Here is a 16,400-nt window from a genome sequence, read left to right on the forward strand (position 1 = left end):
TTGAACATGTCACTCATCTCTCAATTCCTCAGCTCAATCGCTACACAGCCTCGCCAAGAGGCATCATCAATAGCTTCTCCACCACTAGTACCCTTACCATCATCAGCCCCCTCCTCTTCCTCAGCACTCTTCGGTTCACTCAACCCGTCAGCCTCTCATTCAAGCTACATCCCAACACAACAACTCCAACAACTTACGACAACTTTTGAGGTAGTTTTTGCATATTTTCGGGGTGGATTTTTTTTCGTTTTGGGGTCATCTAACAACAACACAGCAATAACCAATAACAACAACAACAACAAAACAGCAGCAACTCCACAACACCGGCAATTTCAACAACACCACAGCAACTCCAACACTCCCTTTATCCAAAGAATAACTACACAAGACTCCTCTGCACCACACAAAAACTTCAACAACTCAGCACTCCCACAATAACTCACGACAGCCACTACCTCACTCGCGACAAACCCCGACACCTAAACATTACGACAGCCTTCAGTTCAGTAATAGTGACAAGCAGATAAATTGAAATTAAGCAGAAGGGCGCATAAGTGTTCTACTCAAGGAAGGTAAATCAGAATTTAGGCAAAAGGAGAGATAGAATCATGAAGATATGCGTACTTACAGACCAACCAAAATTGTGAAGAACTCGAAACTCGCCGAAATAGATACAACAAACCCAATTCAGTCCTCAAAATCGCTTCAACTCAGGTATCAATTCTCGAGTTCATAAATTAAGGGTATGAAATCCCACGTTTTTATCCCAATTTCAGCAGTATAGGGACGGAATTTCAGCAAGGAAGGATCGAACTTACACGAATTGGGGAAGAATTTGTTGGGTTTGTTTCAATTCCAGAATTAGGGTTAGATAACCCCCAAATTTTCGCACAAATTGCAGCAATTAAGGATGAAATCTCAGCAAAATAAGAGTGAACAATCACGTTTTGGGAAAAATTGCAGCAAGAATCCCCAATTGTTTCAGAAATTAGGGTTATAAACCCCCAAATTTTCGAACAAGTTGTAGCAATAAGGGATTGTATTTCGAAAAATCAATGGAGGAATTAACACAATCACGATTTGTGAGAAAGTTTTCGTGAATTTATGCAGCAAATTGAGGGAATAAATCGGGAATTAAGAGAGTTTTTATTTTGAATGAATTGATTTTAGAAAATCTGAGGCAAAGAGGAGAATTAGGGATAAAGTTTGTAAACCTCCAGGTAGGATCCGCGCGCATGTCAAGTGAACGGATGTCGAATCCCGAACGCGCGTCGGACGCGCCTATGTTGAACGTTGAACGCGTGAATCAAGCCTGAAGGCTGCCTCATATCATTGTCGTAAGCGCGACATATTAGTACGACATGTGTATCACTATGACGCGCAAATCGAGACTCTTTTCCTCCGTCTTGAAATATCATTCTTCGTTCCTAGTACATATAACATACCGTCAAAATAAAATTAATTAAAACAAGTAATAAAAAGAAACATAATAAAATTTCTAATTACTAATTAAACGAAATAAATTAACTAATTATAAAAACTAAAGAAATATTACAAAGAAAAAGGATACAAAACCCGGGTTGCCTCCCGTGAGCGCTTTTGTTTAACGTCGTTGGCTCGACATCTCCGGAATGGTAACCACCTGACTGAAGATAGGAAGAAGTAAACTACCTTAACTTACCAACAGGTTTGCAAGAGGAAGAATGATGATGAGATTTTATATGGATAGTTTGCAAACCTTTCCCGGAGCCCTTCCGGCGAATTAACTTATCAAACCAAGCCTCATTTTTACCTCTAAATGCCTCTGCATCGTCCCGACAATCCCATAAGATAACACACCTTTGTTCCTTATGAGGGGATCCCTACAAAACATAAGACACATTGCTCGGAATAGGAGATTTCCGGCACTTTGGTAACACATGGTTAGTAGAAGTGTCTATGGCACACAATGAATGAATTGTCGGAGAACGATAAGATGGTTTATTAATTTCAAATTTAACAACCGTCCCATCAAATTCCATGGTAAGAGAACCTTTAGGGACATCTATCTTAGTCCCCGCGGTCCTCAAGAATGGCCTCCCTAATAAAACTGGTATAGCACCTGCCTCATTTTTCATATCCATAACATAAAAGTCAGCCGGAAAGGCCAACTTACCAACCCCTACCATGACATTCTCCACAATCCCCTTAGGATAGACACTAGACCTATCAGCCAACTGAACTACAACACTAGTGTCTTTTAAAGGTCCAAGTTTCAGAGTCTCATAAATAGCAAAAGGGATGACATTAATAGACGCCCCTAAATCTAACATGGCCTTCTCAAACTTAAGGTCTCCTATCACTACTACAGATACAACCTATAACAACGGTCAAAAACCGTTGTTATATAAAAAAGCGGACGTTGTTAAAGCGTCCGTTGTAAAAGGTTTTAACAACGGTTGGTTTTCTTAAGGAAACCGTTGTGAAAAATATTAACAACGGTTTTAAGTATAAAAACCCGTTGTGGAAAGTGTGACTCAATTTTGGGGGGGGAAAGTTATAACAACGGGTTGTTTGTAAATAACCGTTGTTGTTTGTTCTTAAAAAATAAAAAAAAAAAAATTAAATATTACTCCTAGCTATAAATATTAAAGCATCCTTTACTAACATATTAAAGCATCCTTTACTAACATTCATTAATTGAAACAACATGGCAATGAACCCTAATTTTATCAACAACAAAGAATGGCTTACACAAACGATTGAAGATGATGGGAAGGTTCTCGCCGGGCTTCCCGCCGATCAACACCCATTAATCAAAGCATCCCTTGAACATCAACGGAATTATTGGATTAAGAGGCGTGAAGCAGTCCGGCTTGTCAACAAAGCCTCATCATCATCATCATCATCATCTTCATACCCTCGTCGCTCGGCCCATTTACTCGCAACTTGGTGCATGCGAGAGATATGTTGAGTTGTACTCTTCCAACCTTATCTCCACATGCAAGTCATGTCCTTGCATATATTCAATCTGTTATTGCAAAATATGAAGCCAATGACCCGGAAGTTAGCGGTATACCAGAGTGGCGTGATTGGTGGCAGGTTGAGAAGCGCTTTTTACGCTTAACCGGGGTTGTTCCGGCTTATTATACATCTTTTGATTTCTGATAATTGCTGTAATGTATTTGGTTTAAAATTAAATGAAATGATCATTTTGAAAGTGTTGAGTTATGCTTGTTTGATTTGCTTCCATTTTTTCAACTCCATAGATCTATCAGTCATCATCAAGATCCGATTATGGCACAACTTCCTAACATATATGGCACAACTTCCTAACATATATATTAATTAAAAAACAACTCAACCCACACATTAGTATAAATACATTGCATTATCTCAACTAACATGCATTTCCATTATCTCAATATATTCTCCAAACCCTAATCGCTAAAACATGCTCGATCCGTACTGAAGGACGCCAAAGAAGATGGAAATGAAATAATTAGAAACACATACATGGAAATGAAATAATTAGCAGATGCTGAACGGAACCTAATGGTCGATAAAAACACATACATTGAAATGAAATAATTAGAACAATAAAATAATGACGATGAAACAAACCTGATAATTACAGAACGTACGTAAAGAGACGATGAAATCAACAGTGACGGCGAGAAGATAAAGCGACGATGAGAAAGAGAGAAAGAGACGATGAGAAAGTGTGTGTTTTGTGTTTGTGTTTGGTCTGCTTTGGGTTTGTGTTTGTGTATTAAGGTTTGTGTTTTGTGGTTGCAGCAGACTTGTGTTTGTGTGGTTTATAGTATGGAAGGTATTGACAACGGTTATTAAACAACAACCGTTGTGAAATATGTTTTAACAACGGTTATAAAAAACACCCGTTGTTAAATAAGTTTTAACAACGGGTTTCAAAAATAACCGTTGTGATTACTTTTCACTAACTTTGCGCCAATTTTGCGCCAAATTATTAACAACGGTTGTTCATGTGTGACCCGTTGTTAAAACGAATAACAACGGTTTTTATAACCATACCCGTTGTAATTGATTTTAGTAAAATTCGCGCCATACATTCTACAACGTCTATTGTGATTTTCGTGAATATTCGTTGTTAAAGGGGCGTTGTAGTTGCCTGGATTTGTAGTAGTGTATGGTACAAGGGATAGAAAACATACCAGGGTCACCACATTTAGGGGGTAATTTCTTTTGAAATAAAGCAGACACATATTCACTACTAATCTCCCCCTTGGAACCCTTACCCTTTACTTTCTTCATCCCTTTCAATTTGTTATTCCTCTTAATAGTGCATAATTCTTTTAAAAACTTAGCATATTTAGGAACACTCTTTAAAAGATTAAGAAGAGGGATATTTACCTCGCACTTTTGAAATACCTCATAAATGTCTTTGTCATGCTCAAAGTGATGGATTCTCTTCAATGCATCGGGAAAAGGTACCTCCGGTTCCTCCTTCGGTATAGAAGAGGGAATCTGCTCCTTCTCCTTGACATTAGAAGCTTTTTCATCTTCCTCGATCACTATCTCTTCCTCTTTTTCATGAATGGTCACCACCTTAGGCTTAGCTTTTGGCTTTTCAATCTCGACCAATTGCCTACCATTCCTTAATGATATGTCACTCACATTCTCCCTGGGATTCACCACCGTTTGAAATGGTAGTGCATTAGAATCTCTAGCCTCCAACCGATTAATTGCAGTAGCCAGCTTACTAACCTGATTTTCAAGACTCTTAAAATTTTGCTTATTATCTGCTCTATCTTGAGTAACACTGAGAGTAAGAGCCCGAATCATATACTCCGTGGACATTGATGAGCTCGGTGGTGCTTGCTCAGCTGCTTGTTGAGGCACTTGTTGATTAAATTGTTGTCCTTGTGGTCTTTGGAGAAACTGACCTCTAGGAGGGCCAGACGATGGACCGGCTTGAGAATTTCCCCAACGAAAGTTAGGGTGAGCCTTCCATCCTTTATTATAGGTCTTGGAATATGGATTCCATTTCCTGGTATTTATAGTACTCTCCCAAACACCATTCACCTCTTCTTGGCCACTTTCTCGTAAGTAAGGACACAAATCATTAGGGTGACCCTCAGTAGCGCATATGCCAAAAACAGTAGCCATTTGTCTCCCAGATAACATGTCAGGGAGAGTGGAAACAATATTATCAACCTTTTCCTCTAAACCAGGATTAACACCCATAGCATTTACTCCTCTTCGTGATGGTTTCCTCTCAAATTGTCTAGAGGTCTCAGCTAGCTCTGAAATAACCTCCCAAGCCTCATCTGGATTTTTGTTGGCTATATTTCCTCCACAAGCAGAGTGAATCATGCGACGGTCATCTTGATTCAGTCCACCACAAAAATACATAATGAGATCCTGTGTGGACAATGGTCCCACGGGGGCGCTTGGGAAAACAAGCGTTTGCAGTTGTGGATTCGCCACTAATTTATTGTGGAAAATTGGAAACCGTTCGAATACCTCGTGCCATGTCAAGACACAAAGTAGTGACATGAACACCAAGAACTCGTTACCCTTAGCATTCTATGTCTAGAATGACTCTCGTGGATGCCAATGAACACGGATGTTCACAGAGATCTGGAGTAAGGGGTGAGGGTACGTATTAGGAAGCTCTTTTGATCGAACACCTAATCCTGCCCGCCTCGATAGCGGCCTCTACTAATGATTAGGGAAAATCATCTATACTTGATATGTTGTCGGTTATATGCATGCAATGCAACATCCAATAAATTGATCCTAGCATGTGAGAATTAACTAAGTCGGTGAACAAGTAATTTAATCATACAATTAATGTCAAAGTCGGGATTTAAGTTCAATTACATGTGAAGGCATACAAGTGATACAAGAAATACAATAATGAAATTACAATAAAGAAAAATACAATAATTACATTGGATTAACGATTTATGTCGAAAATACTTTCAAAACGGATAATTGAGAAAGAATAAATAAATAAATTAACAAACAAGAATTAAGGTGATAATACGAATAATAGTTAATTAAATACGTAATTAATAAACTAGGTCAAGGCAACAACGGAGTTCAGAGGCAGAAATCAACTACGAACAGGCGCAGCAGAGCTGCGTCCCTTGGAAGAGGCGCAGCAGTTGCTGCGTCTGTTCCTTGGCTCAGTTCTGGCTGTGAAGCCGGAATTGCAAGTCGTTAATGTTCGTTGGTGAATTTAATGATTGATTATACTATTTGACTCAGATGAAAGTGATTAGCAGGTTATTTACATGTGAATGAGGTCATGAAAGCAATAAACATGGATGAAACCGATTCGGATGAATTAATTATTAGATTAACAAGGATTAATTACAAATTAAACAAATTAATTAGGTTAAACAAGTTATTAAAGACGAACGAACGATGGTGACGATAAATAACCGATGAAAAATATATCAATGACGAATTCCAGAGACTCAATATGGATGAATCGAACCTCTAAAACCCGAATTTGATTTTAATGACGAAAACCCGCAAATATGAATTACTTGGGATTTAAGTAGGGATTTAATGAATTAAATACTAATGATGATGAATAATATATTACATGTTAGAATTATCACGATCAAATTATTGTGTCGATGAAACAATGAACAAACAAAGAAAATGAAAACGAACAGATAACAAAAGACGAAGGAAGAAGAAAGGAAGCAGGAACTGCGGCAGCCTCACGAAGAGGCGCAGCAGGTGTTGCGTCCCTTCGAAGAGGCGCAGCAGTTGCTGCGTCCTTTCTTGATGGTTGTCTCCTGATAATCCGGAAAAAGGGTTTTAACAAAGGGTTTTAGAAATCGGTTTTAATTGTATTTTCGACATAAACCTTACAATATGATTACAATAAATAAATAAGAATAAAATAGGGATTATACACCCTCAGACTTACATGTTTGACGAAACGAGATGAACTAAGTATACGTTTAGTCATGCTCGACTCGAATGTAGACGAAAGTGCCCTCGTAAGAGGAAATTAAACAGATTGATTAAGTTGATTATGGTGGAGTTGGTCAAATTGGTCAGTCATGCAAAACGAGGCTGGTACTCAGAAAGATCCGAGCCTACGTGGTCGAATATTCAAGCACGTAGACGCCAAAAAGTAAGAACGTGGTCTAGAATGCAAAGGGAGAAGAGAAGGGCGGACACTCGCGTGAGAAATATGTGAGACCGAAGGTCTCTATTTATACTAATCACACGGAGGGAAGTAGGGTTTTCGGAGAAACTTTGGAAGTGAATCTCGAAAAGATATGAAAAGATGCGAAAAATACGCAGAAAAGGACTTGGGAAGAGGCGCAGCAGGCACTGCGTCACTTGGAAGAGGCGCAGCACCTGCTGCGTCCTTTCCCAAGTGGTTTCCTCCTGCGAAAGAAAGATTTCCATGTTTAGGTTATGGAATAACGTATTTATCTTATTTTCCTTAATATTTTGTGTGAATATTACGGGAAATTGTTTGACAAAGATTAAAAGATTTATAAAATATGGAATAGAAATATCCGGAACATTCCAGAACATTCTGACTCGGTTTAGAAAATGAAGACGGTTTTATGACCCGGACTCCAAATGTACTCTAATTACTGCCAAAACGACCGTATCGGCACGTAGATGACAATTAAGAGGTAGACACAAGTGTTTGAGCGATCACTTGACGACAAACTTACGAACTGTCACAAATCGTTCCACGTACCAAACATGCGGCCCAATCATCACCGGGTGGTTTGCGGGAGGTGCAGGAATGAGGTATCTACATCCTGATCAGAGTAACTATGGTAAGGGCAACTAGCACAGAGCTTCTTAAATTTCTCAAGATACTCATACATAGTTTTCCCGTCTTGCTGTTTAACATTACTGATGGCTCTTTTCAGCTGAGAAATACCTACCCAAGTAGTGATACTTCCCGGTGGGAGATAGTTTAACCAGTCTCTCGCATTGTCCTTCAAGGTGAAAGGAAATGCTCTCAATTTCAACTGCTCGTCAGTAATAGCAGGTGGCTTCATACCAGTGCACACAATATGAAAGTCTGAAAGATGCTTATTCGGATCCTCAATGCTCATACCACTCAAACTTGGTAATTGATGTATCAAACCAGATTTCAGTTCAAAAGTAACTCCATCATCCAATGCTGGAAAAGTGATGCACAATGGTTGAACGTTAAGATTTAGAGCTGTGAGCTCCCTTAGAGTGCGGGTCTCTCTAGCCATATTCAAAGGTTCGGGTTGTTCAGAAATTTCAGAATATTCAGAGTCTGAATGTAGATCGTCGAACTCACTGCCTTCGGGAACAGCCACTATTGCACCTCGTTTGTTCTTTCGTAACCTGAAAAGAGTATAGTCAATCTCTGGATCGAAAGGCTCGAGATTCAGGTTAGAAATACGAGTATTATGCATAAACCTACACTAAAACACAAAAATAATTAATGCCAATTCCCCGGCAACGGCACCAAAATTTGACAGGCTAAAGTCGTATGCCTCAAATTAACAATTTATATCACTTAAATCCAAATACTAAACAGTAGTAAAGCGGAAATAAGGGTCGAACCCAAGGGAATCAGATTAACAATTTATACAAATTATAATGTAGGAAAAGTCGATCTTTAATGTAATTAAAGATCGTAGTAACAAGAGGGGGGAGGGGGGATTTGAGTTGATTGTCTAATAAACTAAGATTAATAGCTAACGCAAATTGAGTAATCAAACTAATGACTTTTGGTGTATCAAATGATTTAAAAGGGTCTTAGAGCCAAGCATATATCCACACTCAATAACAATTGATCACTGTAAGACGGTTTCAATTACTAATCTTGATTACTCTATCGTGAATGACAAATTCCAATTCTCCTTACGAATAGTTAATTAAAACGAATCCCGTTCTTAATCAACCCTAACTGTTAAACAACCTTAACAATCCAGTTCAAGATTTAATTCAACAGCAGAAATATAAAACAGAGAACTCGATAGAGAATAAATAATGCATACAATCCAGTTGCACTTTAGATATTTATGTGAATCGCTTCTAAGTACTAATATCAACGTATCCCGTTCAATATTAATTCCTAGTTGTTACTAGCATAGAGTTAATCAATAAATCCTATTCAATTAACAATACTAACAATAGAATGACGAAATCAATCACTAGTTGTACACCTAGCAATAATCAATCAACATTCATAAAATTAATAACTAAGCAATTCGCAATAATCAAGACAAGAAATTAAAACATTCAAACTCACAATCATATTAAGAGCGCTTCAATTGCTTGAATCCAAGAAGAAAGATTAGTTACACATCGTCTACAAATAACAATAATAGGGTTTTCTTTTCTCTCAAAGTTGTGTAAGTATTTTTCTAAAGATGCCCTCCCAAATTATATAGTAATAAGGTAAATAATTAAAGTAGGAAATAAAGTACTAAAAATAATAATAATAATAATAATAATAATAATAAAATTCATCGGAACAAACCGAGTCAAATAAAGAAACAAAACATGGGACGCTGAAACAGAAGGCACGCGCACAGGTCGCGCACAGCTCGAATGCAGGTTGAACACAGGTCACGTAATAGCTACTGCCGCATCCCTTTTCTTTTGATTTATGCGCGCTCAATTAGCGCACCTTAAGCGCACACGTCTCAGGTATCTCCATAGGTATCCGGGCCCATATCTCCTCGGACTTGGACTCCGTTTTAAACTTGTAAAACCGGCCCAATAGCGAACCAAAGTTCACTAACAAATAACCTGCAATTAAGCTCCATAATACTACTTCAAACCATCAAAACCATACTAATTCGCTCCAAATAACTACGACTAAATGAGTCGTATATGCATTGTACTTTCTCAACAATACAATTAATAAAAATTAAACATGAAGATCTTCCTACAATTCTCTGATGTCTTCTACTTCCTACAATTCATTAAATTCATCAGAAATCCTAATTTATGGGTTTGAAACTCCCAAATCTGGGTTTAAAACCCCAATTTATGTGTTTTTAACCCAAATTTCTGGGTTTGAAACCCTAATTTCTAGGTTTAAAACGCAAATTACCTGCGCCCCAAATATCGGAATGTAATAGTCTTCATCAAACAGCAGCTCTTTATCGTCCCAAATCATTAGGAATCATTGACGTTGGGGATTACAAGTTAGAAGATATAGCATTTTACAGGTCGTAATTTAAGAAGAGGGGTGAATGAAATTTAAGATAGCATTTTACTTCTTCTGAATGAAGTGAAAATATAAGGAGAAGGAAGAGAAGACATGAAGTATATGATAGAGTAAAGAAGGACATTTTCGTCATAATTTTAGGTTTTAAAATAGAAATTGAATTTTGATGGAATATGCCACCGGAATTCGAAAATGGGTGCAATTTTTAACCTAAGAACATTTGATGAGAGTAATTTAATAAAAAATTTATAAAACGGAGTTTTTTAAAAAAGTGGTATATAAAAGAGGGTAATTATTAATTTACTCTTCAAACTAAGTTGTGGTGTACGTGTTATATATGAGCCCTAGAAACTATGCTTCTAAAATTCTGAAATATTTGTATGAGAATTTGCTTAATTAAGAACTCAATATCTAATCACTTTCTTCATATTTTTGTGAAAACAAAAACAAAATAAAAAAAGCATGCATTGTACTCCGTAGATAGAGTATTGTTAATGGGATGATAAACTAATTAACGCAACATGATAAGCCTCTTTATTTCACAAAGGATAACGTTATTCAAACCACATACTACCATATATATACATAAAAAAGTACAATGACCCATGATGTTATGACAGAAGCGATAAAAGATAAACAAAAACGCAAAGAAAGTAACACACAGAATTACGTGATTCATTAACGGTGTTTTAGCCATGACCACAAGCCAGAAGCGAGACCCCTGTGATAGTCGTCCTGGTCTAGAGGGGCTACTAACAGATTCATGGCACAAATAAAACATTTAACAAAGATCATCAAGTGTGTAGAACAAAAGAAAATCCATAATCCAACAAGAAGCATGCATTCATCAAACTTCAGCATAATTATCCTCTGAAGATGAAAACGACCCCAAAAGAGCATTTCCGAGATACTTGAGGAGTCCCATATTCAGTTCTGTCGCTTTGCTCACTGTCCAAGAGGTTGTTACCTCTGGAGACTTGAACACAAGCGATGGCGAGAACACTCCATTCTTAGAACCTTTAATTGCTTCGGAAATCCTGTCCCAGTTCCTCTCCAATATAAGAACCTTATCATCAGGATTAAACCCTTTTGGAAAATTATTCAGTACCATCTGCTCGATATACTTGAATCGCGCTGCCTCAGATACCATTTGAATAGCAACCATCATAAACTTAGCTTCAGCTGGTATGCTACGCGCCTTCCCATTTACCTCATTAAGGTAAGTAGTAAGTTTTCCAATCCCTAACCCAGCTTGTTTTCTAGTTGTTTTGCCTGCCGCCTTTTCAAGTGAGGCATAATTTTCCGCGTACTCTGTTATTACTTTCTGATTTTTTTCACCCTTTGCCTCTCCGAAAAGGTTGTCTAATTGAGCCGAAGTAATTTGGCCTTTAAAGTAATATGCCTGAAATACATTTTTATCGTTCTTAGTCAGTAGCGCAACCACATACAAGTCGCTACGTTTAAGTCCAAGGGATACAGTTCCTGCAGAAAGTGTGAGATTGATTCTAAGATATGTGTTTGTGGGTGCTTCTATTACAGGTATACCGGTCGCACCGTAGTTGAGACTCAGGTTCCTCACGTTGTTTCGAATACTAGTGAGAAAAGTCGAGTATTTAGCTTTGGTGGGAATTTCGAGGTCCAATGCAAATGCATTTGCTATCAAAGCCGATGATTGAAGGATAGTCCATGTTATTATGACGATTAGCCAAGATTTCATTTTTTTGTGTGTACCTGTTACAAAACGGTCTTAGCATTGTGCATAATCAGTTGAAAGTTCACTTGCACTACAATCATCCAACTCTACATATAAAACATCACAAACTCCCTTCACACACCTATTTTCACCCTCATTTGCTTTAAACTTTGACCGTAAATAAGTAGGTGAATAAAAATTATTAGATTATAAAACAAAAACCTTTAAATTTATTTTCATAACATCTTTCTCAAAAAAAAAAATTAAGAAAGAAAAGCGGCATATAGACGTCGAAAAATACGGTCAAAGTGATGTCTTGGAAACCGCAATAAAACAAATGGGGTAAAAATAGGTGTGTGAAGAGAGTAAAAAGGATCGCATTTTATATAAATGTCAACATATTAGTGTACTATTATAGTTTTCTATCTTCTTTTTCAATTTATGGTCAACTTTAAATTCCATAATGTAAATGTGGTGTTTGGATTTAATAGCTAGTTTTTCTATCTTATTTGTTTTTTAAGTGTTGTAGCAATTGTTGTATCAAAACCTATCCCCTTTTTAATTGTTTTAATTGTTGTAGCAAATGCAAAATGGGAAGAAATAAAAACGTATTTGGGATTTAAACTCATTGGGGAATTAGATTATAAACCCTAATCTGGGATTCAATTTGGAGAAGAAATTTTAAGACTGAGATGATTTTTAGAATCTCCCATTTAATTGGGAAGTAATTTAGGTTTAGGTTGAATGATGGGTGAAGTTAAAAAAATTATGTAAAATAGGGGATATGTTTGGGTAAATGAATGGTATGAACGAGGGGAGTGTAAAATAGGGGTATTCTTGTCTTCTCATGTGCAAATAGAAAGTTCGTGATCATGTGGTAGTTAGTTTTAATCCGAACCAACAATATTTGTAGCAGTTTTTAAAGAATATTACTTTAGTAGTAGTTGATAAAATCTGAATTATACGTAATAGCCATTATTAAAAAACCCTAAAATAAATGATAGTGTAAAGTACTTTGATAGAATATATTTTTGTACAAATAATCACAAATAAGAATTATATAAGGTAGAGCGACATTTGTATAGACTATAGAATCAGCAAAGATGTTAAGCCCTATACTTGAGAATAATTACCTAACATGTTTAAGCTTAATTTATAGCTGAAATAATTTGAGTTGGAAAATTCCTAATAAATTATAAGTAGAGAATTATTGACTTATTGTCGGCCAGGTACCGGATATGAAATATGATAACTAAAAGTCTAACGTACGTTTACTATAGAACACGAGTCCAGTTTAGACGTCCCAACCACCGTCCAAATCCAAACTTTGTTTCCATTTTTAGGTGAGACGAAATTTAGCATCACTTTTCCATATTAATCATACAAGAGCCCATATTAAGACACCACTTGTGATACTCATGAGTCATAAACTCATGACCATATTGTACCGCTAGCTTATCTTCAATTTAATTCACTGCCTAATGAAACATGAATTTTGACTCACGACTAAAATAATACAACAATTTCATTTACAAGAATAAAAATAAAGATTACTTTTACTATAATGTTATAAAAAATACTCCTTCCGTCCTAAAGACGATAATGAGACGAGATAGGTGTCGATCGAGCAGCTCGAGTTCAGCTATGTCAAACATTGGTCAAAGGTCGAGTTGAGAGCTTGATGAGTTAAGCCGACTTGATGTTGGCTCTGCTCGAAAAGCTCGCGAGCAGCTTATACATGTGATTAAATAATATTTTGTTCTTATTTTATAAATATGTATCATAATTATGCCAAAGTAAATAAAAGAGGAATTTGATCAACAATTATATATAAGCTTAAGTTTAACGCGTATTCAGCTCAAGCTCGGGTTTAAACACACGAATTTGATATCGAGCTTAATTTTTTCAAGCTCAAAATGAAGCAAATAATCTAAGTACTTAATAAGTTTTCTTAAATAAAGAAAAAAAAATCAAAGTACTTCATAAACTAACGTACCTAGTAACTCCAGTCGTATATTGGAAGTTTGGAACTTAATTAGACGGAATATAAGCTTTAAGAGGAGATGTTATTTGTGCATGGTGCTAAATTATACCATGCACCCAGGAGTATGGTGCATGGTACTCCCTTTTCTTAATTTTTTTCTTATAATAAATAAATAAATCATAAATTTAATAAATTAGAAAATAATAAAAAATATATTATTATTCATAATTTTTATTCCTCTACAAATAGAGATCATATTTAATATGTTTTGTTATTTATTTTATTTTTTCTCACATATTCACATAACGTAATTGACATATTCATATTATATTACATAATTTTTTTCCTTTAATTATTTTGTATTATGCGATTTTGGTATGAAATTAAACGTTCATGATTATTGTTCAATATATTTGAACCAATAAAGTCATATTCACTAAACTATAAATGTCATATTCACTCAAGTGTAATTGAATATAATAGAACTATGGGATGAATATCACACCACATTATACATATTCATCAAACTATACCGTCATATTCACAAAACTGAAAGTGAATATGATAGTGTTCTATTGTGAATATCGCACTTTAACGCACATATTCATTAAACAATATTGTCATATTCACCAAACTTAAAATGAATATAATAGTGTCTTATCGTGAATGTAACGCTACATAAAACTTAAATTGAATATGACCGTGGTAGCTTTTTCTTAAAAGTGGAAGTTAATTTTTTGTTTTAAAATTTTATGAGGAAAAAAAAAGCAAAAAAAGAAAATCTACATACTCCCTCCTATTCTAAATAACAGTCTCATTGTCCATTTTCGTCTATTCACAATAATGTCCCATTGTCCATTTTTGGTAAGTGTTGTGTGGTCCAAATTCAGTTTCATTTCCGTCTATTCACATAACTGTCCCATGGTCCGTTTTGTGTGGTCTAAACTCATTTTCTTAATTCTTGTGCCATATTCACAATGGGACACTTATCTAGAATATGAGGGAGTAGTATAAAAGCTAAGTTTTTTAAAGACTTCTCATTGGTTGATTAATTTTTACATGTGGGTCCCCCCATGTTTCTTCTACGTATTTAATTACCATCTCTTCTCAACCCAATACTTATTTCTATTTCATATTCCTATTTCAATTACCTATGTTAAAACATAAGTTAAAATGTCAAAAATTACATAAAATGTCGCAATTTACATACTTTCAACGGGTGTAATATGTCAAATACCTTTAATATAATTATAATAAAATACGGTTGTATATTATCTGATATTCAAATCTAATATTTATCAAATATTCGAATCTCCAAATATGCCTATTTATATTGTTACGGTATTAAACACTTAATCACGCTCAATTATATGCTCATGTATCTAATGATAGCGCCTGTTATTATCCCGTACATTTTTTGTACGGGTATAAAACTAGTAAGAAAAAAAAAAGGGGGAAGTTGAGGATGAGTGGAGAGTGAGGGGTTGGAGGGAGTATGTAGTATCCTACCTATGGATGTAGGATATAAGAATTGGTGCATGGTAGACTTCTAAAAATGGGCTTTTTATATGGGCTAGGAGGTTACAATAAGTGGGCCCATTCATCTCTTTCGAGTCCAGCTATGAATGATCTCTTTCGAGTATTTCGCAGCCTCCCTCGTGCCATGGCGGCTCTGCTACTCATCGTTGAATAATAAAATTGTCTTTTTCAATACTCCCAATCATTTGTTATCTTATTCTATTTTAGGATGTCTCATTCAATTGTTGTTATTTTTATTTTGGGTTGCATTTAATGACCAATTTGTTCTTTTACACCCAATTTGGTCCACCTGTCATCTTATAATTGTCATCTTTCTTTTTCCTTAGTCTTTGTGTCAAAACCAAATAACACAATTGACCGGAACGGAGAGAGTACTAAATTAATTGTTGTAATTGTCACCTTCTTTGATCTAGAGACTACATGATTGTATTTAGTGAATAATAATTAGGGCTGTAAATGAACTGAGCCTGCTCGACAAGCCCTCGGGATCGGCTCGGTCAAAGCTCGGCTCGAGATCGGTCAAACTGAGCTCGAGCTCGGGCTCGAACTAAGCTGAGCCCAAACCGAGCCGAGCTTGAGCACACTAAGGCTCGGCTCGGGAGCTCGTTTGAGCTCGTTATTTTTAAAATTACTTAATGTTTTTCAATATATTTACTTAAATTGTATCAATTTTAAAATAAATAAATTAAAATATTAGTTTATAAGATAAAATTACATAATAACTGTTATTATAAGCTAACAAAAAAATAATATTCTCGTTTGAATTTGAATTTTTAAATAAAAAATTACTTTATAATTATAATAATGCTCAAAAAAATAGTACGCAAACAAAGCTTGGGCTCGGGTTCGGGCTCGTAAAATATTATATGAGCCGATCCCGAGCCTTGATTTCAAGAGCTCGGGTTCGGACTCGAACTCGACTTTTACAATATGAGCCGAGCTCGATCATAGGTAAGCTCGAGCTCGGCTCGGCTCGTTTACACCCCTAATAATAATCCAATATGTCGACA

The 16,400-nt window shown here is 36.0% G+C and overlaps 2 protein-coding genes across 2 annotated transcripts; both read right to left on the minus strand.

Moving 5' to 3' along the window:
- Positions 1-255: 255 nt before the first annotated feature.
- On the minus strand, positions 256-8,405 carry LOC141648740 (uncharacterized). Its single transcript, XM_074457459.1, has 5 exons — positions 7,767-8,405; positions 4,390-5,382; positions 2,004-2,357; positions 1,672-1,862; positions 256-394 (listed from the first exon to the last, which is right to left on the minus strand). The coding sequence occupies exons 1-5, from the start codon at positions 8,403-8,405 to the stop codon at positions 256-258; spliced, it is 2,316 nt and encodes a 771-aa protein (XP_074313560.1).
- Positions 8,406-10,877: 2,472 nt separating this feature from the next.
- Positions 10,878-11,891, minus strand: LOC141645961 (ribosome-inactivating protein saporin-7-like). The gene has a single exon (XM_074454102.1). The coding sequence runs from the start codon at positions 11,889-11,891 to the stop codon at positions 11,022-11,024; it is 870 nt and encodes a 289-aa protein (XP_074310203.1). The 3' UTR covers positions 10,878-11,021.
- Positions 11,892-16,400: the final 4,509 nt, after the last annotated feature.

Source organism: Silene latifolia, chromosome 3, assembly GCF_048544455.1.
Source record: "Silene latifolia isolate original U9 population chromosome 3, ASM4854445v1, whole genome shotgun sequence".
Taxonomy (NCBI): Eukaryota; Viridiplantae; Streptophyta; class Magnoliopsida; order Caryophyllales; family Caryophyllaceae; genus Silene; species Silene latifolia.

Bases quoted from the DNA above. Each gene is read 5' to 3' on its own strand.
- LOC141648740 (XM_074457459.1), bottom strand. From the start codon at position 8,405: ATGCATAATACTCGTATTTCTAACCTGAATCTCGAGCCTTTCGATCCA. The intron at 5,383-7,766 runs GTAGATACCTCA...TTGTCCACACAG, and splicing joins ATAGTTACTCTGATCAGGAT to GATCTCATTATGTATTTTTG. The intron at 2,358-4,389 runs GTATTTCAAAAG...CCGTTGTTATAG, and splicing joins ATGACAAAGACATTTATGAG to GTTGTATCTGTAGTAGTGAT.
- LOC141645961 (XM_074454102.1), bottom strand. From the start codon at position 11,891: ATGAAATCTTGGCTAATCGTCATAATAACATGGACTATCCTTCAATCA.